We start from the raw sequence: 27,618 nt of genomic DNA, 5'->3' as shown, positions 1-27,618 counted from the left end.
CACAAACACACACACACACATACAGAGGGCCCCCTTCCCACATCTGTGGATGAGGTCCTTTGTTGCAATATGGGGCCAGGCTGCCTAATCACCCCAACCACAAACAGTAATGTGTGTGTGCGTCCGTCCATCCATGCATGTGTGATCATTATATTGTGTCTGTATTTTCACACATCAGACAAACACTTCCATCCAGGCCCACACCACACACATTATCAATGACAACCTCAGTTCGACACGGTCATGTGGGTGTGATCCCTTCCCCAATGTGTCCTCATGTGTAGCACACCTAACAGTAGCACATTGGTGATGAGAAGGGCTAGGATGGAGTGGTAGGGGTTTTGATTCCGAAATACGGCCAATAATTGGAAAGAGACCATGGTGAGGCTGAGAGACAAGGCAATGGGGGCTAGAGGAAGGGAAGTGTGGTTTTAGAGAGACAAGGGGTAAGGCTATCAGACATTCTGACATTACTTTAACATTTTTCTAAATGACCTAATTAGTGGTTTGGAATGTCAGCAAATCAATGCAGCTGCAAGGGTGGAGGAGCTGGAGGGATGGAGGAGCTGGAGGGATGGAGGAGCTGGAGGGATGGAGGAGCTGGAGGAGCTGGAGGAGCTGGAGGGATGGAGGAGCTGGAGGGATGGAGGAGCTGGAGGGATGGAGGGATGAGGGCGGAGGGTGGAGAGTGGAGGAGCTGAAGGGATGGAGGGATGAGGGTGGAGAGTGGAGGAGCTGGAGGGATGCAGGGATGAGGGTGGAGAGTGGAGGAGCTGGAGGGATGGAGGGATGAGGGTGGAGGGTGGAGAGTGGAGGAGCTGGAGGGTGGAGGGATGGAGGGTGGAGGAGCTGGAGGGATGAGGACGGAGGGTGGAAAGTGGAGGAGCTGAAGGGATGGAGGGATGAGGGTGGAGGAGCTGGAGGGATGGTGGGATGAGGGCAGAGGGTGGAGAGTGGAGGAGCTGGATGGATGGAGGGATGAGGGCGGAGGGTGGAGAGTGGAGGAGCTGGAGGGTGGAGAAGTTGGAGGGATGGAGGGATAGAGGGTGGAGGAGCTGGAGGGATGAGGGCGGAGGGTGGAGAGTGGGGGAGCTGGAGGGATGGAGGGATGAGGGTAGAGGGTGGAGAGTGGAGGAGCTGGAGGGTGGAGGAGCTGGAGGGATGGAGGGATGAAGGTTGGAGGAGCTGGAGGAGCTGGAGGGATGGAGGGATGAGGGCGGAGGGTGGAGAGTGGAGGACCTGTAGGGATGGAGGGTGGAGGAGCTGGAGGGACGGAGGGTGGAGGAGCTGGAGGGATGGAGGGTGGAGGAGCTGGAGGGATGGAGGGCCGAGGGTGGAGAGTGCAGGTGCTGGAGGGATGGAGGGGTGAGGGCAGAGGGTGGAGAGTGGAGGAGCTGGAGGGTGGAGGAGCTGGAGGGAAGGAGGGATGGAGGAGCTGGAGGGAAGGAGGGATGGAGGAGCTGGAGGAGCTGGAGGGATGGAGGGATGAGGGCGGAGGGTGGAGGAGCTAGAGGGATGGGGGAGCTGGAGGGATGGAGGAGCTGGAGGGATGGAGGGATGAGGGCGGAGGGTGGAGAGTGGAGGAGCTGAAGGGATGGAGGGATGAGGGTGGAGAGCGGAGGAGCTGGAGGGATGGAGGGTGGAGGAGCTGGAGGGATGGAGGAGCTGGAGGGATGGAGGGATGAGGGTGGAGGGTGGAGAGCGGAGGAGCTGGAGGGATGGAGGGTGGAGGAGCTGGAGGGATGGAGGAGCTGGAGGGATGGAGGGATGAGGGTGGAGGGTGGAGAGTGGAGGAGCTGGAGGGTGGAGGAGCTGGAGGGAAGGAGGGATGGAGGAGCTGGAGGGATGGAGGGATGGAGGGTGGAGGAGCTGGAGGAGCTGGAGGGATGGAGGGATGAGGGCGGAGGGTGGAGAGTGGAGGAGCTGGAGGGTGGAGGAGCTGGAGGGAAGGAGGGATGGAGGAGCTGGAGGGATGGAGGGATGGAGGGTGGAGGAGCTGGAGGAGCTGGAGGGATGGAGGGATGAGGGCGGAGGGTGGAGAGCGGAGGAGCTGGAGGGATGGAGGGTGGAGGAGCTGGAGGGATGGAGGAGCTGGAGGGATGGAGGGATGAGGGTGGAGGGTGGAGAGTGGAGGAGCTGAAGGGATGGAGGGATGAGGGTGGAGGAGCTGGAGGGATGGAGGGATGAGGGCGGAGGGTGGAGGAGCTGGAGGAGCTGGAGGGTGGAGGGATGGAGGGTGGAGGAGCTGGAGGGATGAGGACGGAGGGTGGAGAGTGGAGGAGCTGAAGGGATGGAGGGATGAGGGTGGAGGAGCTGGAGGGATGGAGGGATGAGGGCAGAGGGTGGAGAGTGGAGGAGCTGGATGGATGGAGGGATGAGGGCCGAGGGTGGAGAGTGGAGGAGCTGGAGGGTGGAGAAGTTGGAGGGATGGAGGGATAGAGGGTGGAGGAGCTGGAGGGATGAGGGCGGAGGGTGGAGAGTGGGGGAGCTGGAGGGATGGAGGGATGAGGGTAGAGGGTGGAGAGTGGAGGAGCTGGAGGATGGAGGAGCTGGAGGGATGAGGGCGGAGGGTGGAGAGTGGAGGAGCTGAAGGGATGGAGGGATGAGGGTGGAGAGTGGAGGAGCTGGAGGGATGCAGGGATGAGGGTGGAGAGTGGAGGAGCTGGAGGGATGGAGGGATGAGGGTGGAGGGTGGAGAGTGGAGGAGCTGGAGGGTGGAGGGATGGAGGGTGGAGGAGCTGGAGGGATGAGGACGGAGGGTGGAAAGTGGAGGAGCTGAAGGGATGGAGGGATGAGGGTGGAGGAGCTGGAGGGATGGTGGGATGAGGGCAGAGGGTGGAGAGTGGAGGAGCTGGATGGATGGAGGGATGAGGGCGGAGGGTGGAGAGTGGAGGAGCTGGAGGGTGGAGAAGTTGGAGGGATGGAGGGATAGAGGGTGGAGGAGCTGGAGGGATGAGGGCGGAGGGTGGAGAGTGGGGGAGCTGGAGGGATGGAGGGATGAGGGTAGAGGGTGGAGAGTGGAGGAGCTGGAGGGTGGAGGAGCTGGAGGGATGGAGGGATGAAGGTTGGAGGAGCTGGAGGAGCTGGAGGGATGGAGGGATGAGGGCGGAGGGTGGAGAGTGGAGGACCTGTAGGGATGGAGGGTGGAGGAGCTGGAGGGACGGAGGGTGGAGGAGCTGGAGGGATGGAGGGTGGAGGAGCTGGAGGGATGGAGGGCCGAGGGTGGAGAGTGCAGGTGCTGGAGGGATGGAGGGGTGAGTGCAGAGGGTGGAGAGTGGAGGAGCTGGAGGGTGGAGGAGCTGGAGGGAAGGAGGGATGGAGGAGCTGGAGGGAAGGAGGGATGGAGGAGCTGGAGGGATGGAGGGATGGAGGGTGGAGGAGCTGGAGGAGCTGGAGGGATGGAGGGATGAGGGCGGAGGGTGGAGAGCGGAGCAGCTGGAGGGATGGAGGGTGGAGGAGCTGGAGGGATGGAGGAGCTGGAGGGATGGAGGGATGAGGGTGGAGGGTGGAGAGCGGAGGAGCTGGAGGGATGGAGGGTGGAGGAGCTGGAGGGATGGAGGAGCTAGAGGGATGGAGGGATGAGGGTGGAGGGTGGAGAGTGGAGGAGCTGGAGGGTGGAGGAGCTGGAGGGAAGGAGGGATGGAGGAGCTGGAGGGATGGAGGGATGGAGGGTGGAGGAGCTGGAGGAGCTGGAGGGATGGAGGGATGAGGGCGGAGGGTGGAGAGTGGAAGAGCAGGAGGGTGGAGGAGCTGGAGGGAAGGAGGGATGGAGGAGCTGGAGGGATGGAGGGTGGAGGAGCTGGAGGGATGGAGGAGCTGGAGGGATAGAGGGATGAGGGTGGAGGGTGGAGAGTGGAGGAGCTGGAGGGTGGAGGAGCTGGAGGGAAGGAGGGATGGAGGAGCTGGAGGGATGGAGGGATGGAGGGTGGAGGAGCTGGAGGAGCTGGAGGGATGGAGGGATGAGGGTGGAGGGTGGAGAGCGGAGGAGCTGGAGGGATGGAGGGTGGAGGAGCTGGAGGGATGGAGGAGCTGGAGGGATGGAGGGATGAGGGTGGAGGGTGGAGAGTGGAGGAGCTGAAGGGATGGAGGGATGAGGGTGGAGGAGCTGGAGGGATGGAGGGATGAGGGCGGAGGGATGGAGGGTGGAGGAGCTGGAGGGTGGAGGAGCTGGAGGGATGGAGGGATGGAGGGTGGAGGAGTTGGAGGAGCTGGAGGCATGATGGTGGAGGAGCTGGAGGGATGGAGGGATGAGGGCCGAGGGTGGAGAGTGCAGGAGCTGGAGGTAAGGAGGGATGAGGGCAGATGGTAGAGAGTGGAGGAGCTGGAGGGTGGAGGAGCTGGAGGGATGGAGGGATGGAGGGTGGAGGAGCTGGAGTGGATGGAGGGATGAGGCGGAGGGTGGAGAGTGGAGGACCTGGAGGGATGGAGGGTGGAGGAGCTGGAGGGATGCAGGGTGGAGGAGCTGGAGGGATGGAGGGATGGAGGGATGGAGCATGGAGGAGCTGGAGGAGCTGGAAGGTGGAGGGTGGAGAAGCTGGAGGGATGGAGGGTGGAGGAGCTGGAGGAGCTGGAGGGATGGAGAGTGGAGGAGCTGGAGGAGCTGGAGGGATGGAGGGTGGAGGAGCTGGAGGGATGGAGGGATGGAGGGATGGAGCATGGAGGAGCTGGAGGAGCTGGAAGGTGGAGGGTGGAGAAGCTGGAGGGATGGAGGGTGGAGGAGCTGGAGGAGCTGGAGGGATGGAGAGTGGAGGAGCTGGAGGAGCTGGAGGGATGGAGGGTGGAGGAGCTGGAGGAGCTGGAGGGATGGAGGGTGGAGGAGCTGGAGGGATGGAGGGGTAGAGAGGTGATGGGGACATTGTGACTGGCTGTCCGCGCGCAAGCATGCACGTACGCACACACAATCTGGTTTGGTTTATGTTATGAGGCTATGGGGCCCACACTTTCTGTGTGTCTACTATTTAACACCTACATAGTTTTATTGATGTTGTTGTTTACCCACATATTTGTTTTAACCTTTTATTCAATAGAGGGCACTGTCCCATTTGTATGAAATAAACAAAGGTTAGGTGGTGTCAGTTATTTACTGCAGTGAATAATTACTATCTTCTGCTATAGATTATGAATTCTAAAGAGAGTTCACCAACTGTCTTCTTTTATGGTAAAGATCTCAACCATATTTCCAAGCAATGCATTACAACAAATTCCTTGACATGTTTAAGAAGATAGGGAATGCAGATATCCTCCATAAGTTATTCTATTTCATGTCATGATTTTATATATACAGTGGGGCAAAAAAAGTATTTAGTCAGCCACCAATTGTGCAAGTTCTCCAACTTAAAAAGATGATAATTTTCATTCATTTAATTTTCATCATAGGTACACTTCAACTATGACAGACAAATTGAGAAAAAAAAATTCAGAAAATCACATTGTAGGAATTTTAATGAATTTATTTGCTAATTATGGTGGAAAATAAGTATTTGGTCAATAACAAAAGTTTATCTCAATACTTTGTAATATACCCTTTGTTGGCAATGACAGAGGTCAAACATTTTCTGTAAGTCTTCACAAGGTTTTCACACACTGTTGCTGGTATTTTGGCCCATTCCTCCATGCAGATCTCCTCTAGAGCAGTGATGTTTTGGGGCTGTTACTGGGCAACAAGGACTTTCAACTCCCTTCAAAGATTTTCTATGGGGTTGAGATCTGGAGACTGGCTAGGCCACTCCAGGACCTTGAAATGCTTCTTACGAAGCCACTCCTTCGTTGCCCGGGCGGTGTGTTTGGGATCATTGTCATGCTGAAAGACCCAGCCACGTTTCATCTTCAATGCCCTTGCTGATGGAAGGAGGTTTTCACTTAAAATCTCACAATACATGGCCCAATTCATTCTTTCCTTTACACAGATCAGTCGTCCTGGTCCCTTTGCAGAAAAACAGCCCCAAAGCATGATGTTTCCACCCCCATACTTCACAGTAGGTCTGGTGTTCTTTGGATGCAACTCAGCATTCTTTGTCCTTCAAACACGACGAGTTGAGTTTTTACCAAAAAGTTATATTTTGGTTTCATCTGAACATATGACATCTCCCAATCTTCTTCTGGATCATCCAAATGCTCTCTAGCAAGCTTCAGACGGGCCTGGACATGTACTGGCTTAAGCAGGGGGACACATCTGGCAATGCAGGATTGAGTCCCTGGCGGCGTTGTGTGTTACTGATGGTAGGCTTTGTTACTTAGGTCCCAGCTCTCTGCAGGTCATTCACTAGGTTCTGGGATTTTTGCTCACCGTTCTTGTGATCATTTTGACCCCACAGGGGTGTGGAGCCCCAGATCGAGGGAGATTATCAGTGGTCTTGTATGTCTTCCATTTCCTAATAATTGCTCCCACAGTTGATTTCTTCAAACCAAGCTGCTTACCTATTGCAGATTCAGTCTTCCCAGCCTGGTGCAGGTCTACAATGTTGTTTCTGGTGTCCTTTGACAGCTCTTTGGTCTTGGCCATAGTGGAGTTTGGAGTGTGACTGTTTGAGGTTGTGGACAGGTGTCTTTTATACTGATAACAAGTTCAAACAGGTGCCATTAATACAGGTAACGAGTGGAGGACATAGGAGCCTCTTAAAGAAGAAGTTACAGGTCTGTGAGAGCCAGAAATCTTGCTTGTTTGTAGGTGACCAAAGACATATTTTCCACCATAATTTGCAAATAAATTCCTTAAAAATCCTACAATGTGATTTTCTGGAATTTTTTTTTTCATTTTGTTTGTCATTTTTGAAGTGTACCTATAATGAAAATTACAGGCCTCTCTCATCTTTTTAAGTGGGAGAACTTGCACAATTGGTGGCTGACTAAATACTTTTTTGCCCCACTGTATATATATATATTTTTTTTTAATTATCTCAAAATCGAATTAAGTAGTACCTTACTGTGATTGTTTTCAATTAAAATTGTCAAAAATAAACAAAAATAGCTTCTTAGCAAAGAGCAACTTCTCAGGCAAGATTGTTTCAGGTCTGTCTGTGAGTGGTCTGAGTTGGGAGGGGAAACCTGAAAACGATCTGTTTTTGGCACAAAGATTTGGAACTCTCTTTTTTTTGGTCTATTAACAAATGTGTGTTGTCACCAGGCAGGCCAAACTCCACTCCACCAAAACAGACATAACATTTCAGTCGGTCTTTTCAAACAGCTCTTACACTGAAAGGGAATTATCATAATTGTATGTTTTCACAATATTATTCCAACCACATAGTGTGGAAATATATATATAAAAATCATGTTTTTGACTGCACTGGGCCTTTAAAGGAAATATTTCCTAATAACTTCCTTTATTACCTTTGTTTGATCCTCAGGAGGATGCTGAATATGCGGCTGAATGTGAGGATCCCAGCCCTCAATTAACCTGGACCAAAGGAAGAGTCAGGTGTGGGTGTGTGAGAGGAAGGCCTCTCCACAACATGTAACTGGAAATCAATGAGATCCAACGCATTCTGTTCAAAGAGGATATCAGATTTTCCTTGAATTTTAAAGAAAAGTTTTAAAAGATTGTCCAGCTATAAAATGTCCTGCTTTGGGGAGTTACATGGCTTCAATCGACCCTGCATTGCAGGGTAAATGCTTGTCAGTGTACGCTAGATGGCGCTATATGTATTCATAAAGATTCAATAAAGTCTGCAAACGAGGCAAAAATACTGTTGACAAGAAAACATGAATAAAACATGCCTACACACATGTTTTCTGTACATGCAGAAGAAGACCTATGGAGAAAACGTTAAGCTTGCTAGGCTTCTCATCACCATTTAAATGATGGCTGAAGCACAACAAAATGTGGCAGAAACATCTGAGTTTTACATCCCAACACGTCTCATTGAAAACGAATAAACGTGTTTATTTGAATCCAAACCCAGATGCTTTGAGTCTATGCAGAAATATAACTGTAATGTTGAGACATTGAGTCAAATGAGTTTATCCGTAACAAACTTTGTCATTGTCACTTTGTGATTGGTATTGAGAAAGGCCTCAGAGCTGAAACGTCAACATCAGTTATATTATATATATTGTATATCCCCTCATCTTGTTTTTCCTATTGGATAACTTCGTCCATAATAGGCCTACGTTCTGTGTTCACAAGAAAAAAACGATTATTTCACTCTTTGTTCAATTTTAAAGTGACCAGACATGTCAAAGTCATGTGTTTATGATTAATAGGTCATCCCTCACTGTTTATATCTGATGCTTAATCACATTTCAATTTCCACTCAGATAAAGTACTATTATCCTGTAGGTTTGGGAATAAATCAAAATCGAATCATATCTAATTTTATTTGTCACGTGCGCCGAATACAACAGGTTTAGACTTTACTGTGAAATGCTTACTTATGAGCCCCTTTTTCCCAGCAATGCAGAGGTAAAAGATAAAAACAATTAGCAAATAAAAAATAGACTAAAACTGTGTATATGTGCGTCCCAACCCTTACACGGTCCTTACCAACCAGTGTGTATGTTGTGAGGATTCAGAAGTCTCTGATGTCATGAAGTTGCATACAGTAGGAAGGATTGTGACTGTCTGTGTTCAGGAAGACGAGCATAATAAACATGTACAGCCAACCAGCACCCCTCTGTCCCCCAGGCATATCCTTATTTCAGCTGGCTCGCTGATGGCTTATTACAGTCTAGACTGGCTGGTTTGTTTGTTGACACGTTGAACCACTTCAGTGGCTCTAATGAATTTGATCTGAATAACATTGCCATTGATCTAGGAAACAGACACGACACACAATAAAGTTTGTTCTTTCTATTTCATTCCTCCGTTTTTCCAAGAAACAAAGTGACATTGTTTACACCACAGGCATGACTCATCAGCATTATTCTGTTTTGAACACAAATCTTTTCCATAACATTTTCATGAACCCCATGCCCATATCCCTCCCCTGAAGCCTACTCCCTTATACACAGAATACTGTACATACCCATAGATCCTGCCCCTTCTCCTCTTTACAATACATTATACATCATTGTCAGTCATTGTAATATTAATAGCATTGAAATAAGTATACAGCTCTCTCCTTGGTAATAGGAATTATTACCATGATTGTACATATCATACCCTTTTCCCACAACTATTGGCATGTATTTTGATATGATGAGGGGTTTCAGTATATATATATATATATATATACATATATATATGTCTCATTTCTACATCACTTTGTATGGCGTTATGCTGAACACACTACAGCAACAGAGAACACATCTCTGCAGTTCACCACACAAAGAGTATTCAGACTTGACAGAATTATGTTTATTCTAGATTAAAAAGCGCCTTTATACAGCTGTTGTATCATGTGAGAGTTAATATAGAAAATAATAAGGCATTAAAAGACACCACAAAAAAAATGAGAGGTAAAACGATACCCAGTAAAATACAAAGCTCTTGATTGGACTTTTCCATAGCTACGGTGGTTAAGTGAAGCAACATGTGGGTAAGTTAAGGTGTGATCCTGAACCTTTCTCAGACAGCCCTGGGGAAGTTAAGGTGTGATCCTGAACCCTTCTCAGACAGCCCTGGGGGGCTTCAGACCAACTGTCACGTCTGTTCAGAGTCTCTAGACATGATTATGAGGTAAGAGAAACTCAGTAATGAAAATCCCCAAATAAGAATAATCATTTTAAGGGAAGAAGAAAGAAAGGCATATTCTAAAAGTCCCATTAAGCAATGCCATTAGCCTGTATGTTGAAACGAACTTAAGAGCAACAACAGCATAAGTCTACCATAGTGAAGTATGAGTAATCCACTGGTCTATGTAATACAGGATTTTGGCACTAAATGTCTCTGCATTAAAGCACAAGACACTAGCATTAATGGGTGGGCTATGTTCAAATCACTAAAGTGATTTCATAAAACTGTGCCACCACATCAAAAATACCAATAGTTTTTCTGCAAGAGAATCTGACTGGTACAGGAGGGGTAGGGAAATATAAGGGAATGGGAACCTAGTGAGAATGAGTGAGGGTAACCGGTAGAATGTGAGGACACCAAAAAACACAGGCAGCCAGGCACTTGAGTGTCTTTTGGGATACACAGAGGATGTACCCTGGTTCCTGGTCTGTTTGTACTATCGTGCCAGCTCCTATGGTCATTTGGAGTTGGAAAGAAAGCACAAACAGATCTGGGAACAGGTAAAACATGGGACGTGTGTGTGATATGATTGTAATTGTCTGTGGTTATATAGAGGGGGGAACCTTAAAGCAGCATTTAGCAGGTGAAACAAAGAGTTTTCCTTGTTTCAGTAAAAAAAAAGAAGCTGAGGGATGGGGCTGGAGAAAGGTAACCACTCTCAAATTCAGACAGAGCGATGGAAGGACTAATACATGATAACAAAATGATTGTATTAACCATGTTTGATTTACTTACATTTACTTTGCTTACAAATGTTGGAGTAAAACAAGCTCATATTTGGGGTTCTGATGAGACACGACAGAGGAACGAAGCTCATGAGGCAATTCTAAGTTAAATTCTTTAAGAATCAGTGGGCACATATCATCAATTTATAAGTCCAAAAATGGATGTAGCAACAGCAGATTGCCCCTTTAACAAGCAAGTGATTAAGGGATGAATATTATTATGAAATAAATTAAAGTTACCCTGTTGGTAATTGACAGGCTGTGGGAAGCCATCATGTGGTCTGGAAATATCATAATTAATTGATATCCATCTCCACTCTAATCATGCTCTTGCACACACACATGCCATACAGGAACCTTTAATCACATTGATAAGACATCCAATCCCCTTCTCAGCCTGTTTGTGTAATAATGTTCTGGCAAACACAAGTATCTCAGCAGTAAATGTGACTACTATCAACCTCATCTACTCAGCTGGACCACATATAGGACTATTAAAGTGTGTGTGTGTGTGTGTGTGTGTGTGTGTGTGTGTGTGTGTGTGTGTGTGTGTGTGTGTGTGTCTTTATGCAGCATTAGTTGTTGGCTGATATCCAGCTGGTAGGGTTCAGGCAGGAAAGTGAGAGAACGAGAGCCTTCATTGTGACTGAAGCATGAGGCACAGCATAAAGTAAAAAGAGGCTATTCTTTAAGTACTTTCACAAACACGGTAAGGCAGTTTGATTATTCTTACTATATAACTTTATATTACATTTTCAACATACAGTATTCACAATATTCTTAACAAAATTATATTCAAGACCAACATATTTTCCCTTCTAACAGACCTGTTCAACATTCCCTGTGTAAAAATGGCTACACTCAAAAAATTAGGCACTTTTTAAAAAGTATAATATATATATTTCTATATTTTTGTAGCTTATACTATATTGTTTTCTGTATGCACCTTTATACTATTTCACATTTTTATAACAATTTCCATGAAGTTTATGCTTAGGAAAAATAAACAAAATATCATTAGATCCTTGTTGTTGGTTGGAGTTGCTGTAATCACTCTTGATTGGCTAGATTTTTCTACCTCAAATAACCATGTCGTGTTGGTTATAACCAGCAGTTTTTTGGCACACATTAGTATTGGATAGCAACAACTGGATAGGATGACAAATAGTTAATGATGATTTGATGGGTATATCTTCACCTCTGTTACTCCTCTTCCAGTGAGAAACATCCCGTTGCCCACCAACCCCACCATGGTTAGAAGGAGGAGTGTTGGACAGTGCTGCTCAATCCCAGGAGTAATGTCCACATGAAGATGTGTCATTAACATTCTGAAAGAAAGGAAGAATAAATATAGGTGTTAACAAACATCCTAGCAGTACCATCAAGGAGAGGTTTTACAATCACCTCCGAAGCCTAATGGGAAAATGGTTGAGACGCCCGAAAAAAGGAGATCTCTTTCTTTGTCTCTATCGGTCTCACACGCGCACGTAACTGTAATGTCAATCAATAGATTTTGTTTTTTGTTTTCCTCGCTGTCTGTACACAGGTCATTAACAATGCCACTGGGAAACTCCTTTGTCTGTCTCCTTTTCAGTCTGTTTGAGAGTGAGCTAGACTGAATCCCCCCTCTCCCTCTCCCTTCCCCCCACCCATTTCATTGTGTGACATGTTTGAAAGCTGCATCAAATAATGATATTTTGTCTTGTTTTCAGCATTACAAAAGCATGGCTTTTGAAAGCTAAAATAACATTACATCTCAGAGTGTATCACTTAAACAATGCCGTTTTAATTGACACAAAAACAACAGAAAAATCAGGGAGAAAAGAGAATATTCATAGGACCATTGTGATTAATGACCTCACATGGAAGTGTTTGAGTGGATGGTGTTACATCTTAGATGCTGGGTTCTTTACTGATGACTCCAAGACTTCACTAATTGTAAAACAACGGAACACGTTTATTTCACATTCACACAGTTAACACAGCTAGCCATCACTCTTTGCTGCTTCAGCCCTACTAATAACCCTACTGCCTTCCCAGGTGACCCCCTCCCTTGCCTCTCATTAGCCAATCACAATCTTTGGAGGGCAGTAACCCAATTACTATTAGTTAATTAAAACCATAACCCTTTTTGGAATTATTATGATTGGTTATTCTGAAGAATAAGGTTTCCAATACACCACAGATGGTTGTGAGCAGCACTAGAGAGTAGAACAGAAGGATATCAGGGTTCTGCTTGGGAACAACCAGCTTGGGGACAAAGAGTGGATCCAAAGACGGCAAAGGGGAGTAAACACTCAGCCCAATCACAAAACAAGGGGCGCTTTGCATTCTTGGTCATTGCTTCAGTTGTGGCAACAACAACACAACACATTCCACTCCTGCTACACTAAATATGAGCCAACAAAAAAACAGGGGACTCCTTATAATGTGGCCAAATCAAATTATCATGAATTTTTTAAAATACATTTTATTTGTCAAGTCTGAAGAAACAGTTTTCAAAGAGGTTTATAAGCATGGCATTGGGCCTCCACCACCATGAGTAGCCTACGGTCCCCCACTACTCTTCTACATCACAGGAAGCACATACAAAAGACCTGATGACTCAACCTCAGGTTGAAATGGTTCTGTTCTGTTCTGCTCAACAGCCCCATCTGCCTCCTCCACTGCTACTGTTACAGTACTGCTTGTATAGTGAGTGACCTTAGTCAGTGCTGGAACTCTCAACACAAGCACTGTTGTAAAGAGCTGGAACAAGGCCTTCTTCGTCCTCCGTACCTCCCTTCTCAAGAGTTCTCAGCTCTATTCTCTCGCTCATATTTCATCTGTTAACAAAGAATCTGCATTCTGTTCCCATAAAAACTCAATATTTCAACATCCATAAACTAACTAAAAACTAACTATTCATCCCTCACTATTTACACTCACAGGCCAGTTTATTGGTACACCACCTGGTTCACGAAAATGTATTTCTCCTACAGACAGTGAGTCACGTGGCCGTGGCTTGCTATATAAAGCAGGCAGACTGGCATTGAAGCATTCAGTTACTGTTTGATTGAACGTTAAAATGGGCAAAAGGAGTGACCTAAGTGACTTTGAGTGTGGTATGATTGTCGATCCAGTTTCTCAGAAACGGCCACCCTGCTGCGCTTTTCACGCAAGACAGTGTCTAAGGTTTACAGAGAATGGTGCAACAACCAAAAAACATCCAGTCTGCGGCAGTGTTGTGGGAGAAAACAGCTCGTTCGTGAGAGGTCGAAGGAGAATGGCAAGAATCCTGCATAACAGGCAGGTCACAAACAGACAACTAACAGCACAGTACAACAGTGGTCTGCAGAACGGCATTTTGGAATGCACAACTCGTTGATCCTTCAGTTGTACAACTGACTAGGTATCCCCCTTTTCCTTTCCTTTTCATGGATGGGCTATTGCAGCAGACGACCACACCGGGTTCCACTCTTATCAGCTAAAAACAAGAAGAAGCGGCTCCAGAGGACATGTGATCACCAAAACTGGACAATTGAGGAGTGGAAAAACATTGCCTGGAACATGACACCGAGTTTAGTGTACTTAAGCAGCCTGCACAGTCCCCAGACCTCAGCGCAATAGAGCATCTTTGGGATGCGATGGAATGGGCTGTTCACAGCATAAATGTACCACCATCTATTCCATTTTTTTAAATACATTTTTTTGTGTACTTTGTACCCCTTTTGTGAGATCCAATTGGTATTTTTACAGTCTTGTCCCATCGCTGCAACTCCCCTACGGACTCGGGCGAGGCGAAGATCAGGAGTCATGAGTCCTCCGAAACATGACTCTGTTAGAATGGACCAACATCACTGTGGAATATTTCCGACACCTTGTAGAATTCCCCAAATAATTCAGGATGTTCTGGAGGCAAGGGGGGTCTGACCAGGTTCTAGATGGGTGTACCTAATAAACTGTATACCTTCAACCAGAGTGGACAGATGACAATGTTAATCCATAAACCTCTCTCACCTCTTGCATCATCCTCCATTGCAATGTAGTTTTGTTCCCTTTGATAAACATAAATTCTCCAGTCATTGGATCATATAAATACACTCTGGCTTCCATTTCTATATAACACACACACACACACACACACACACACACACACACACACACACACACACACACACACACACAACATCCTACAGCATTTGCCACGTGAAAGTCTAAAGCCAACAAGCCACCCACACATCAACACAAACACCTGGCCACAATCCTGACCCCTCCACCTCCACCCATCTGAAATGGCTCATTACCAGTAGACAAATCAATTGGCTTCACTCTCTGAACGCCCACTTGTGATTACGAAAGACTCTCTATAGACAACCCTGAGCCTGGCAGGCAGCTATACAAATCTCAGCCTGGAAGGCAGCTCAACACTTCTCACAGACGGGAAGCCAATGTACACATCAGACATGGCTGAACGCTTTAGGGCAAAAACAAAGATCCATAAATCAAGTGTATCTGGCTGGGTGAGGAACTGAACATTGCACTAAGAGGAGTAACCACTTTATGCTTGGTGATTGTTGTTACCACACAAGAGCTGACTGGGCTGTTCAATCACACACTGAAGGATAAGCACCTTGGGGTTAAGGAAATGGTTTCACAACAAGGAGGAAATGAAAAAGAGAGAATATGCTCAGTAGAACTGGGCAATGGGGAGCAGAGTGAAAACAACAACACTTTCATTGGCATCACTAAGGAAACAAAGGGAATAAGACTTCCTTTGACGTAAGCAAAATCAAAGAACCCAAAATATCTGGCTCCTTTCTCCAGGCTCTGTAACACACTGTGTACATGCTGCTGACACAGGGCTCATGAGTAATCCTTTGACATACACTGACAGCAAACAATCTCTACCACAGGTGACGAAGACCACTGACACTGGTCAGGGCATGGTTAGATGTACAGCCTGCTGACCACCAGACATGTCATAGTTTATGGTTCAACTTCAGTCATCCGATTGAAGAATGCTAAAGGATGATGTCATGTAACCTAACCTGTATTCCACTTCAGTTCTTTATACACGGCTTACGGTGCATCACCCAAAGGCTCTCCTTGACGTGAGAAGTGTTCATTAATTACACCAGCGGTAAACACTGTAGAAGATGGTGTCCTTACAACAGTAACACAAGCTTTTATAAAGGCAATCCTCATGAAAAACAGCTAAGAGGGTAAGGGTTACAACAAAACATTAACTCTTAAACTCTTTAGTGTGCATTTCTCCAGAAGTAAGAATTCCTTCATTGGATTTGGTTAGAATTAATGGGGAGGTAAACCTGGTGTGTATTTGTCCCCCTCCCCAATCTAATCCCTGTGTAATCCAGGGGTGGTGGGGCCAGGGTTAGCCTTTATCAAGTTTTTACAAACTAAAACAGTCCTAGTTTACAAATGACAACCTCTGCTGTGTTAAAAAGGCAACCAATGTTAATAATGCTAAATCATAGTTGAGTGCCACACAGATCTTATTGTAACCCCTGTACAATGAAAGCCCTTATTTCTCCAGCCATCAATGGGCTACACTTTAGCTTTCATGACCCAGCACAATCAATTGTCTAGACCAGGTATTCCCAAACTGGGGAATGAGTACCCCCAGGGGTACACGCAATAACGTCGGGGGAACGCCAAAATAAAATGGGATTCACATTAAAATATATATATATAAATACTTACATATATATATATATATATATATATACTGTATATATATACTTTTTTTTCTTCACATTTTCAAACAGCCCATTTATATTTTCCAACGGGGCTATACATTTGGGTGAGGTTTTTTTCTCGCCCGAGTAGCCTCGTTTCACTGCCAAAAATAAAATTAAACCATCTAGTGTTCAGTTAAATAACAACACACTGTCATATACAGGTAGCCTAGTCAAATAATTAACATTCAATCACATTAACTGTTACACTAACGGTCCGTATGTAGCAAAACGTAGCTGCTGTACTGATGGTGCAAAAGCTATGACAGGGAGACATAGTGGTAACACGTGTGCAAGCAGTTGCTCCCGACACCACTTGGGTACACTGCAGCATCCACAAGAGGCTCTTGCTGCCAAGGGAATGCCTGACAGCTTGAAAGATGTTTTGGACACTATAGTGAAAATTGTTAACTTTGTTAAAGCAAGGCCCCTGAATTCTCGTGTATTTTCTGCACTATGCAATGATATGGGAAGCAACAATGTAACGCTTTAACAACATACAGAAGTGCGCTGGTTATCAAGGGGCAAAGTATTGACACGTTTTGTAAATTGAGAGACGAGCTTAAAGTTTTCTTTACTGACCATAATTTTCACATGTCTGACCGCTTGCATGATGACGAGTTTCTCACATGACTGACCTATCTGGGTGATGTTTTTTCTCGCCTGTATGATCTGAATCTATGATTACAGGGACTCTCCGCAACTATATTCAGTGTGCGGGACAAAATTGAGGCTATGATTAAGAAGTTGGAGCTCTTCTCTGTCTGCATTAACAAGGACAACTCACAGGTATTTCCATCACTGTATGATTTGTTTTTGTGCAAATTAACTCAAGCTTACGAACAATGTCAAACATGATATAGCGAAGCACCTGAGTGAGTTGGGTACGCAATTACGCAGGTACTTTCCCAAAACGGACGACACAAACAACTGGATTCGTTATCCCTTTCATGCCCTGCCTCTAGTCCACTTATCGATATCTGAACAAGAGAGCCTCATCGAAATTGCAACAAGCAGTTCTGTGAAAATTGAACTTAATCAGAAGTCACTGCCAGATTTCTGGATTGGGCTGCGCTCAGAGTATCCTGCCTTGGCAAATCCCGCTGTTAAGACACTGATGCCCTTTACAACCACGCACCTATGTGAGAGTGGATTCTCGGCCCTCACTAGAATGAAAACTAAATACAGGCACAGACTGTGTGTGGAAAATTATTTAAGACTGAGATCCTCTCCAATACAACCCAACATTGCGGAGTTATGTGCATCCTTTCAAGCACAGCCTTCTCATTAACCTATGGTGAGTTATTCACAATTTTCGATTAACAAATAAGGTTTTATATGTAAGATGGCTAAAAAAAGAGCAAAATTATTGATTATTATTTTGTTATTATTTGCTCCCTGGTCCAATAGGAGCTCTTTGTCATTTGCCACGAGCCGGGTTGTGACAAAAACGCACACTCATTCTTATGTTTAATAAATGTATAGTATATTGTGTGTGTGGAAGGCTTACAATGATGTCAAAAAATAACATTTGCGAATACGCTGACCCTGGTGCTAGAGGGGGTATGCAGCCGGAGGTTAAGTGTTTGAAGGGGAACGGGACTATAAAAAGTTTGGGAACCACTGGTCTCGACAACCTCTCATAGATGGACAAAAAGGTGACAGGGTTTGTTTGAGGTCGTTTGAGAAGGAGTGTTGGTGTTACAGTTGAAGTCGGAAGTTTACATACACCTTAGCCAAACACGTTTAAACTCAGTTTTCACAATTCCTGACATTTAATCCTAGTAAAAATTCCCTGTCTTAGGTCAGTTAGGATCACCACTTTATTTAAAGATTGTGAAATGTCAGAATAATAGTAGAGAGAATTATTTATTTCAGCTGTTATTTCTTTCATCAAATTCCCAGTGGGTCAGAAGTTTACATACACTCAATTAGTGTTGAGTAGCATTGCCTTAAAATTGTTTAACTTGGGTCAAACGTTTCGGGTAGCCTTCCAAAAGCTTCCCACAAGAAATTGGGTGAATTTTGGCCCATTCCTCCTGTCAAAGCTGGTGTAACTGAGTCAGGTTTGTAGGCCTCCATGCTCACACATGCTTTTTCAGTTCTGCCCACAAGTTTTCTATAGGATTGAGGTCAGGGCTTTGTGATGGCCGCTCCAATACCTTGACTTTGTTGTCCTTAAGCCATTTTGCCACAACTTTGGAAGTATGCTTGGGGTCATTGTCCATTTGGAAGACCCATTTGCGACCAAGCTTTAACTTGTTGACTGATGTCTTGAGATGTTACTTCAATATATCCACATAATTTTCCTTCCTCATGATGCCCTCTATTTTGTGAAGTGTACCAGTCCCTCCTGCAGCAAAGCACCCTCAAACATGATGCAGCCACCCCTGTGCTTCACGGTTGGGATGGTGTTCTTCGGCTTGCAAGCCTCCCCCTTTTTTCTCCAAACATAACGATGGTCATTATGGCCAAACAGTTCTATTTTTGCTTCATCAGACCAGAGGACATTTCTCCAAAAAGTACGATCTTTGTCCCCATGTGCAGTTGCAAACCGTAGTTTGGCTTTTTTTAAAGCGGTTTTGGAGCAGTGTCTTCTTCCTTGCTGAGCGGCCTTTCAGATTATGTCGATATAGATCTATTTTTACTGTGGATATAGATACTTTTGTACCTGTTTCCTCCAGCATCTTCACAAGGTCCTTTGCTGTTGTTCTGGGATTGATTTGCACTTTTCGCGCCAAAGTACGTTTATCTCTAGGAGACAGAATGCATCTCCTTCCTGAGCGGTATGACGGCTGTGTGGTCCCATGGTGTTTGTATTTGGTAACTATTGTTTGTACAGATGAACGTGGTACCTTCAGGAATTTGGAAATTGTTCCCAAGGATGAACCAGACTTGTGGAGGTCTACAATTTTTTTTCTGAGGTCTTGGCTGATTTCTTTTGATTTTCCCATGATGTCAAGCAAAGTGGCACTGAGTTTGAAGGTAGGCCTTGAAATACATCCACAGGTACACCTCCAATTGACTCGAATGACGTCAATTAGCCCATCCGAAGCTTCTAAAGCCATGACATCATTTTCTGGAATTTGCCAAGCTGTTTGAAGGCACAGTCAACTTAGTGTATGTAAACATCTGACCCACTGGAATTGTGATACAGTGAATGAAAAGTGAAATAATCTGTCTGTAAACAATTGTTGGAAAAATGACTTGTGTCACACACAAAGTAGATGTCCTAACCGACTTGCCAAAACTATAGTTTGTTAACAACAAATTTGTGGAGTGGTTGAAAACTGTCCATGCTTCCCTATGTGTAAATACCCTTGCAAACTCTGATGGTGAAATAAGATGTATTTTTCAACTCAAGCAGTCATTTTAGGAGGCCAGCCAACACTGAAGCAATTGTGTGCCAGAAATGTATTCCATCACACAGAATAACAAAGATTTCTACTACTGATCATATTTTTGATAGCTAACATACTCATTTCTGTGTGCATTTGGTGAAAACAGATAGAGTACATTTACCTTTTACATCTTTCCTGCTGCTCTGATGATGTGCTCTCAACTCCTCTGATTTGCAGAAATCAATACTGGCATAGCCAGGGTTGTTCCCCAAACCAGTCATGCCTCCCCCAACTACCCCACTGTGGACGGATGTGAAGACATTGTGGGGGATGGTGGCTCCCCCCTCCAGTCCAGCCTGAGAGCTGTCCTTAATGGCCAGGTCCAGATCAATATAGTTAAGGCCTTGTTCAGCAGACCCAGAGGATGAAGCCTGGGCTACAGGTGCAGCAGGAATGGCACATTGAGACATAGCTGCCTGTGCATTCTCCCACGGTGAACCCCCCTCCAGCCCTCCGTGCCGATGAGGCGATGCTGCCTGGGCAATCTCCAAGAACAAGGAGCCTGAGGAGGATAGGTGGAAGGGGAGAGAGGGAGGAGTCATGATGAAGGTCTCAGAGCGGTGGCGTCTCCGTCCCAGTTGGTCGCCCCTGTCAACCCTGTCTCTGGCCAGCCTGCTGCTTTGCTTCTGGGCAGGAGATGAATAGGACTTTTCTGAGGGAAAGACCAAGCCTGTTTCCTGCTCCATTGATGATCTTTGGGCAGCGTGCATGGCAAGCGCTGCAGGGTTAGGCACTGAACCCACGCTGAAGGCCATCTCTGTGTAGTCTGTATATGATGTGGGTAAGTCTGTTGGCACTGCCGCCCTATGCCCACCTACATTGCCCTCTGCTGCCCTAGGAGAGGGCCTACTACGGGCCAAAACTCGGGGCTTCGGGGCGATGGCTGGGGGCAGGCTGAAAGGTGATTTAACAGGGCTCCGGGGGGATGGGCAAGGGGAGTTCCCCATCCCCAAGTCCATGTTGACGTACTCAGCAGAGGCAGCGGAGGTGGCCAGAGGTACAGAGAAGCTGCGGGGGAGGTTGGTGGAGCCACTGTGGCAGAGGGCTGGACGGTGCAGGGGCCTCTGGGTTCCATGGGTCACTGACAGTCCATGCTCTGGCCCCCACTGGTCTCTTCTCCTGCACCCCATGTCACCACCCCTGACCACTATGCTGACATAATCCCCAGGGCTCTGAGGCACTGTGGGAAGGAGATTCTCCTTAACCCTTGGCAAAGTGTTAGCTTTAGACATGTCCACCGACACACTGAGGGGACGAGGCTTCATCTGCTGTCCCCCTGGGCCATGCGATGCACGTTTTTGCTGATAGGATCCGTCCTTTGAGCGTGCTCCCCCATTCCTGAATCCGCCATTCCTGAACCCTGTCCCTGTTCTTGTTAGTCGTAGCCCTCCCCCTGTTGCCACTGATTTTGGCCTATCATCCAGGCTCTCACTGCTAGCTGAGCTGGAAGAGAAGGAGGAAGAGGAGAGGGAGAGTTGACAGCCTCCTGCAGGGCCAACTGTGGCTGTGTCCCTCTTGCTGTAGCCCACTTGTCCACCCCGATTTCCAGGACCGTCATGGTCATGATGACCCCCCTCCTTTCTTTTCCCTTGATCTAAGTCATCTTCGAAGCGTGTAGAGAGTGTGTGTTTGTAGGACCGTGGCAGAGAGAAGTAGGAGTAGACCATCTTGGGTTGTAACTGGTTCTGTTCAGGTTGGGAGGGTGGTGTGCTGCAAGCTGAGCGGATGCTGATAGGAGACATGTTCATGTAGTCACTGCCAGCTCGGCTCTCCATGCTGCCCCTGCTCCCCCACATGGCCATTCCATGCAAGTCTGGGGAGCAGCTGCTATTGGGGGACATGACCATGTAGCCCTCTGAGACAGGCAGGCAGATGTGCTGGGGGGGAGACACACTATTGTTGGGAGTCATGGCCATGTACTCATCATCAGCCCCAGGTTTGGCACCGACGTCAGACACGGCCACAGATAGAGAGAGGGAAACAGGAGAAGCTGTCACTCTGGGTAACATGGCCATGTAGCCACTGTCCACTGGTGCCCCTCCTCCTCCTCCCACCTCTCCTCGGACCCCATCAGCCCTCGCCCGGGTCTCCCCAACCACGACTGCCACTGCCGAGCCCCCTGCTGCCGAGCCCCCTGATCCACGTTGTGACACAAAGGCATCCCTGCTAATACTCTGCGACATGACAGTGTACTCTTCATCCTCATCCTCTTCCTCCTTCCTACGAGGGGCCAGGCGTTCGTGGGCAGCCAGGGGCAGGGAGGCCCTCTTGCTGAGGAGTCTGCGCTCTGCCTCACACTCCCTGCTGGAGGAGCGCCGCAGCATCCTGCGGCCCTGAGGACGCTGATTGGACCCAGGGAGGCTCTCTCTCTGGCCCATCACTATGTAGCTGGAAGAGCTCTCTCCATGAGCATGGTGTCCCATCCCCCCATGGGACCCTGCTGGCAGACTGGGGACAAGCAGGGAGTGCTCTCCAGGGCTGGAGCCATACTCGTCTGAGGAGCCATAGTCACTAGGGGAGCCCGACACAGAGACTCTTTGAGGGACACGGGTGTAAGAGGAAATGGCTACATTTCCCATTGCCCCTCCAACTAGTCCACACTCTGAGCCATGACCAGAGCTGGAGGAGAGGCTTGGGGCTGGGGAGGGGGCTGGGTTGGGGGTGTAGCGGGCCAGGCTGAGAGTGATCTTAGCTGGGGTTGGAGCTCTGGTGGGCTTGGGTCTCAGGGTGGGTGTAGTGGAACAGGATCCATTCAGGCTGGGACTGGAACTTGCCCATGCCCCCCTGGGTCCACCTCCACCCTCCTCCATCCTTCCCCCGATGCTGGCTGTACGCGCCCTGGGGAATCCGTTGCGTGGTGTGGGTGAAGTGCTGGTGCAGCTGGCCCCACCTGCTCCAGGGGTCTCGGTCCGGGATCGTCTGCCGAAGCCCACCTGGCTGGGGGGTAGGTTGGGGTGGTGGCGGCGGGTGGGGACACTGATGGGGTTGGAGGCGGTGCCACCTCCAGCTGTAGCTCCCACAGACTGGGACTTACTGCGCTGGCGGAACTCCTCGCTCAGAGCCTTCATGGCCTCCAGCAGGGTCTCATGCATGTTCTGGGCCACCACCGAGTCCTCCACCTGCATCCAGAACTCCCCAGGCCCCGTCATGGCCGAGCGGCCCACTTCGATGAAGAAGAAGTTCTCAGAGTGGCCGCAGCGACGCACATTCATCAGCTGTAGGACCACGGTGGCCATGTCAGAGTTGAGCTTGACGAAGTTGACCGTCTTGTCGGTCAGGCACAGCCGGTAGATGCCCACTAGGTTTCTGGCCTGGCCAAGCCCTTTAGGCCACACCTTGACCTGCCACACCTCCTTAAAAGCTGGGCCTGGAGGAGAGGGGAGTCCACACTCCCCACCACTGCCACAATTCTCTGGGCTTTTACCTGCAGAGAATCACAACAAAGACACATATCAATACACAGCAAGACAAAAAACTATGCAAAGAGATTTACAGTGTAGAGACAGAGAGAGACACACACAGAGAGACAGAACATTACGACGGTTGACAGACAGGAGACCAAAATATTGTATACAATATTCCTATAGTGTCAAGGTCAGAAGGAACGTCAGTTGTAGCACATACTGCACATTTAGGAACGCCGCATCTTAACTGGCTTAAAAATCGCTGTCCATGTGAGAGACACATTACTAGCCCCATTATTCACGCAGGCAGGTGTTGTTGCATGAACGCATTCATAAAACACTATTTTTGAAGACAGATTCATCTAACAAAAACCCTGCATGATGGTTAAGAGCATGTGGTGGAGTGACAGTTAATATTGTTTGAATAAGGCATATTTTTCAAAACCATTTCTTTAACATTATTGGGTTGGTGCAATAAAAACTGTTTATAGTCATGAAAATGATCAATCTTTATAACCTACAAGGTGTCAATACTCTAATTACAATGTTATTACTGACCATCAACATTGTAACTCCAGATATGTTTCATCTAGCAACATTCATGCTCCACTCAAGAAACCAACATATGTGTTAGTGTAGCCTTGTTCTCTATAGTGTATCTTAAATTGGGTTGTTCAACGAAATGAGTGCATTTTGCGTTTTTAATTGACACCCTGTTACAGTCAACACTGTTGATTTGTTTGGCACTTAATAGGCAATTAATATAGTCTTTTTTTTATTTAACCTCTTGAGATGGAAAAAACGTTTCTTATTAAGTTGAACATGTGCTCCTTGACGATGTTAAAATTAGGTGAAATCAAACGTTTTTGGGACCAAGTTACACTACTTAAAAGGTACTCAATTAGTGGAACGACCCAAATGCATATGCCTATATAAATAGAAAATACAATATCTACGCCCTTACAATAAAGACAAACGTAATGTTGAGGAAATGATTATTACACATTATTACAATCATTATTATATTTTTTTTATATCATATTACTACTGAAACGATAGCAGTGGGAGTTAGTGTCACAGCATAACAACCTACTTTAAACACGACGGAAACGAATAGAAACCCGTTTCCAAATGAAAACACGGAGATGCTGCGGCTCTCCCCCATGCCAGCCAACGCCATAGCACAGAAATGTAGGTTATGCGCACGACGTGCAGAATTTTGTGTAGAAAAATAAAAACATACAGCGGACTACTCGGCTGCATCCTCTGCAGTAGCCTAGACTATGCGCTATGAATGATGGCGTCCTGCAGCCTATTTGGTCGCAAATAAGAATACAACAATTCCATATGCTGGTTCATGCACGTTTGCAATAATGTTGTAGGGTAACATGCAGGAAAATGTAAATGATGAAAAACATTATTATTATGGTTATTATACTGCTGAGACAGTGCGCGTGCAGCAGTGGTCCACCACCCCATTTGAACTGCTATGCACCTGCTCATATCTTGATTTATAATAGCAATATTCTGTATTCAATGTACTATATATATATATATATATATATATATATATATATATATATATATATATATACACACTACAAAGAGCATCACACGTGTGATGGGCTATAAAGGATACCTTAACATGATGTCGCGTTACAGATGTAAATGTCAAATGGATGTCAATCCAGAATGGCTAGACCAACATTGGCCCATGCAGACTAAACGCACAAGGGGAAAATTGAGCATGTATAGTAAACCCTTGTACTATGGCTTACATTTCCACTGAAGGTCCAGCATGGCCTGGTACCATTCATTCTGCACCTCCTCGCTGTCTGCGGCAATGGCAAAGCTCTCCCCGCGGGTATACATCACTATCATGTGCTTGTTCTTGGAATCCGCCCGCTTGTTGATGTTGAAGCAAGTCTCCAGATTCAGCGCTTTTTTCGGGACAGGTGACTTGCTTTGGAATTTCTTCTCATTCTCATAATATTCTAGACGGGCAGGGCCCTGTTCCGTGGCATCCCTCAAAACGAAGAATCGCCGGTGCATAGATTTCTGCTTGCGGAGATACCCGCTTTTCCGAACGTCCTCGTAGCTCTGCTGCTGCTGTAGCAGCTCCGCAGCCTCGTTCTCCATTACTAGGCAGGTCTCTTGTTTTGCTTGCTTAAAATCACCCCCACTAAAACGAGCAGGTTATTCATTTATTATAGCCACATTACTATTTTCCTTCTCATCGTTTCCATATAGTGAAGCATCCAACGCGCGTGCGTTCAGAAAAAGCGAGCTAATTTGAACATGTGTTATTTCTATAAATCAACCTTTTCCCACGTCTGCGAGCACACACAGACTGGCACATGCGGCGACTGACGCCTGCACTGGTCCCTATAGCCAGCCTATGCTGCTTGCTGGATGGAGTATTATGCCCACTCCTACTCCGTCTGTTTACTGTAGCCTGGCCTACTACTACTCTGCATTGACTGTCACATTGATGCTCCTCTATGCATGTTCATCTGCTGCACACTTCTATTGAAACGTCAGTCAAATGACTGTTTGGGTCTTGAGATTGATAGTGGGGCAAAACTGAAAGGACATTGCGTTCAGTTAAGGTTAATTATCATAAAATACAGGATCTCGGGTTCTTGTTTACTGTAGGCCTGCTAAAAAAACAGAAATATTGGCTATTTTATGTAGGCTATCACAAGCCAGTGATCGCATGTTTTACCATCGATGGACTGATCAATACATATCCAAGTTAGCCAATTAGGCTAAGTCATGTTCTATTTAGCCGTTATATGTACTTACAGAAATATACCCCTTAACTAGTCAAAAAGAGAAAATAAGACCAGACATCTACGGATTATATTTTTGTGAGTCAGATCATTCAATTTCCATACCTAACATTTTTTTAATTATTCAATGCGGTATCCCTTCTGACCATTGACAGATTTATTTAATCATGTTTTCATCAGAGCGTTTGCGACACCTGTTGGTCACTCCCTGTATGGGTTTTATGGGTTTTGCACATTCTGTGGGCTATACATCAAGCAGCCTGCACGGTAGTCAGCGCTGAAAGCAAAAAGATCGATGCTGATTCAGCACCCACGGCCGTGAACAGCGCCACGTCAGTTTTTCAACGTCATAAATGTTAACAGCGCTGCGGTCAACGCTTCAGCACCATGAGGATGAACAGCACCCAGGTCCAACAGGCTAAGGGCCTCTTTACACTACATAACTTTTGAAGACAAACTATGTCCAGGAGAGATACTTGGGTAGTGTAAAGAGAACGATCTAGATACAAACAAACCTCTCTTTAATAAGAGATGTCCAGGAGGTAGTGTGGGGGATGTCTACATCAAATGTCTACATGCAATCACTAAAATACAGTGGTGTAAAGTACTTAAGTAAACATATTTGGGGGGTATCTGTACTTCACTTTACTATTTACATTTTTGACAACTTTTACTTCACTACATTCCGGAAGAAAATTATGTATTTTTTACTCCATATATTGTCTCTGACACCCAAAAGTACTTGATACATTTTGAATGCTTAGCAGGACAAGAAAATGGTCTAATTCACACTTATCAAGAGTGTTGGAGCATGCCCCTGGCTAACCATAAATAAAAAATGTAAAATAAAATGGTGCCGTCTGTTTTGCTGAATATAAAGAATTTGAAATTATTTCTACTTTTACTTTTGATTCTTAAGTACATTTTAGAAATTACATTTACTTTTGATACTTAAGTATATTTAAAACCAAATACTTTAGTAAGATTTTACTGGCTGACTTTCACTTTTACTTCAGTCATTTTCTATTAAGGTATCTTTAATTTTACTCAAGTTTGACAAGTTGATACTTTTTCCACCACTGCTAAAATACGTGGTAACATTAGGCAAGGAGGAAGGAAATGTAAGAAAAGTAAATGATGGAAAATGATAACAATAACCTTAGGCCTAAGGTAGCAGCAACAACATCAATTGCTCATCATCATCCTCCTCATCTATCAATCAATCATACAGTCAATAATAGCATTTTGTCTAACAAAGGCATAAGACTATTTTATAGCTGTAGGCCTACAGAATTCCAACGCCCTTTAAAAAGGTGTCCTCCTTCCTCACAATGATCACACTAATGATTTACTCACTCTGATTTGCCAGTAGTCGTCATTTCAAGGAGGGTAGGAAAGGAAGGATGCATTATGCGATCTCGTACTCGCGGTTTCCACTAGTTACCATAGCCACAAAGTGTATCGTAAAAATTTATGAAAACAAAAAGTAGCTTTTTGGTATTAAAAGGTCAGACACAAGGTCAGCAGTGTGGTTACGGTTATGGTCAATGTTTAAAATCAATTTTTAAGAAGGTAAATTGTAAAAATAGGTGTGTGGGGGGGGGGGGGGGGGGGGTCATGACTTTGTGGCTGTGGTAACTAGCCATTCGAACATGACCATTTGATTTGAAATAGATGGCCAACAAACACTCAAGCCAGAGTTTAACATTGCGTTGCTTTTCACTCAATATATTTCACACGACTTGATAAAAACACAATATCCAACATGTATATTACACATTCTGAGTTTATGTTAAAAGTATTCTACTTATATGATCTATCATATAGTCTCTTGAAATATATTGCTGGTATAGGCTGCAATGTGAAGGTATAGACAACGGTTGGC

The 27,618-nt window shown here is 46.2% G+C and overlaps 1 protein-coding gene across 1 annotated transcript; it reads right to left on the bottom strand.

Moving 5' to 3' along the window:
- Nucleotides 1–8,511: 8,511 nt before the first annotated feature.
- Nucleotides 8,512–25,290, bottom strand: LOC110537392 (insulin receptor substrate 1-B). Its single transcript, XM_021623408.2, has 3 exons — nt 24,720–25,290; nt 19,659–22,961; nt 8,512–11,726 (listed from the first exon to the last, which is right to left on the bottom strand). The coding sequence occupies exons 1-3, from the start codon at nt 25,078–25,080 to the stop codon at nt 11,719–11,721; spliced, it is 3,672 nt and encodes a 1,223-aa protein (XP_021479083.2). The 5' UTR covers nt 25,081–25,290; the 3' UTR covers nt 8,512–11,718.
- Nucleotides 25,291–27,618: the final 2,328 nt, after the last annotated feature.

Source organism: Oncorhynchus mykiss, chromosome 12 (assembly GCF_013265735.2).
Source record: "Oncorhynchus mykiss isolate Arlee chromosome 12, USDA_OmykA_1.1, whole genome shotgun sequence".
In the NCBI taxonomy this organism is placed as follows: Eukaryota; Metazoa; Chordata; class Actinopteri; order Salmoniformes; family Salmonidae; genus Oncorhynchus; species Oncorhynchus mykiss.
This window is presented reverse-complemented; position numbering and strand designations above follow the sequence as displayed.

What these genes read in the sequence shown, in the direction of transcription:
- LOC110537392 (XM_021623408.2), bottom strand. Translation starts at nt 25,080, where the DNA reads ATGGAGAACGAGGCTGCGGAGCTGCTACAGCAGCAGCAGAGCTACGAG. An exon ending in GCTGGACCTTCAGTGGAAAT is followed by an intron (nt 22,962 to 24,719) that starts GTAAGCCATAGT and finishes GATTCTCTGCAG; the next exon opens with GTAAAAGCCCAGAGAATTGT.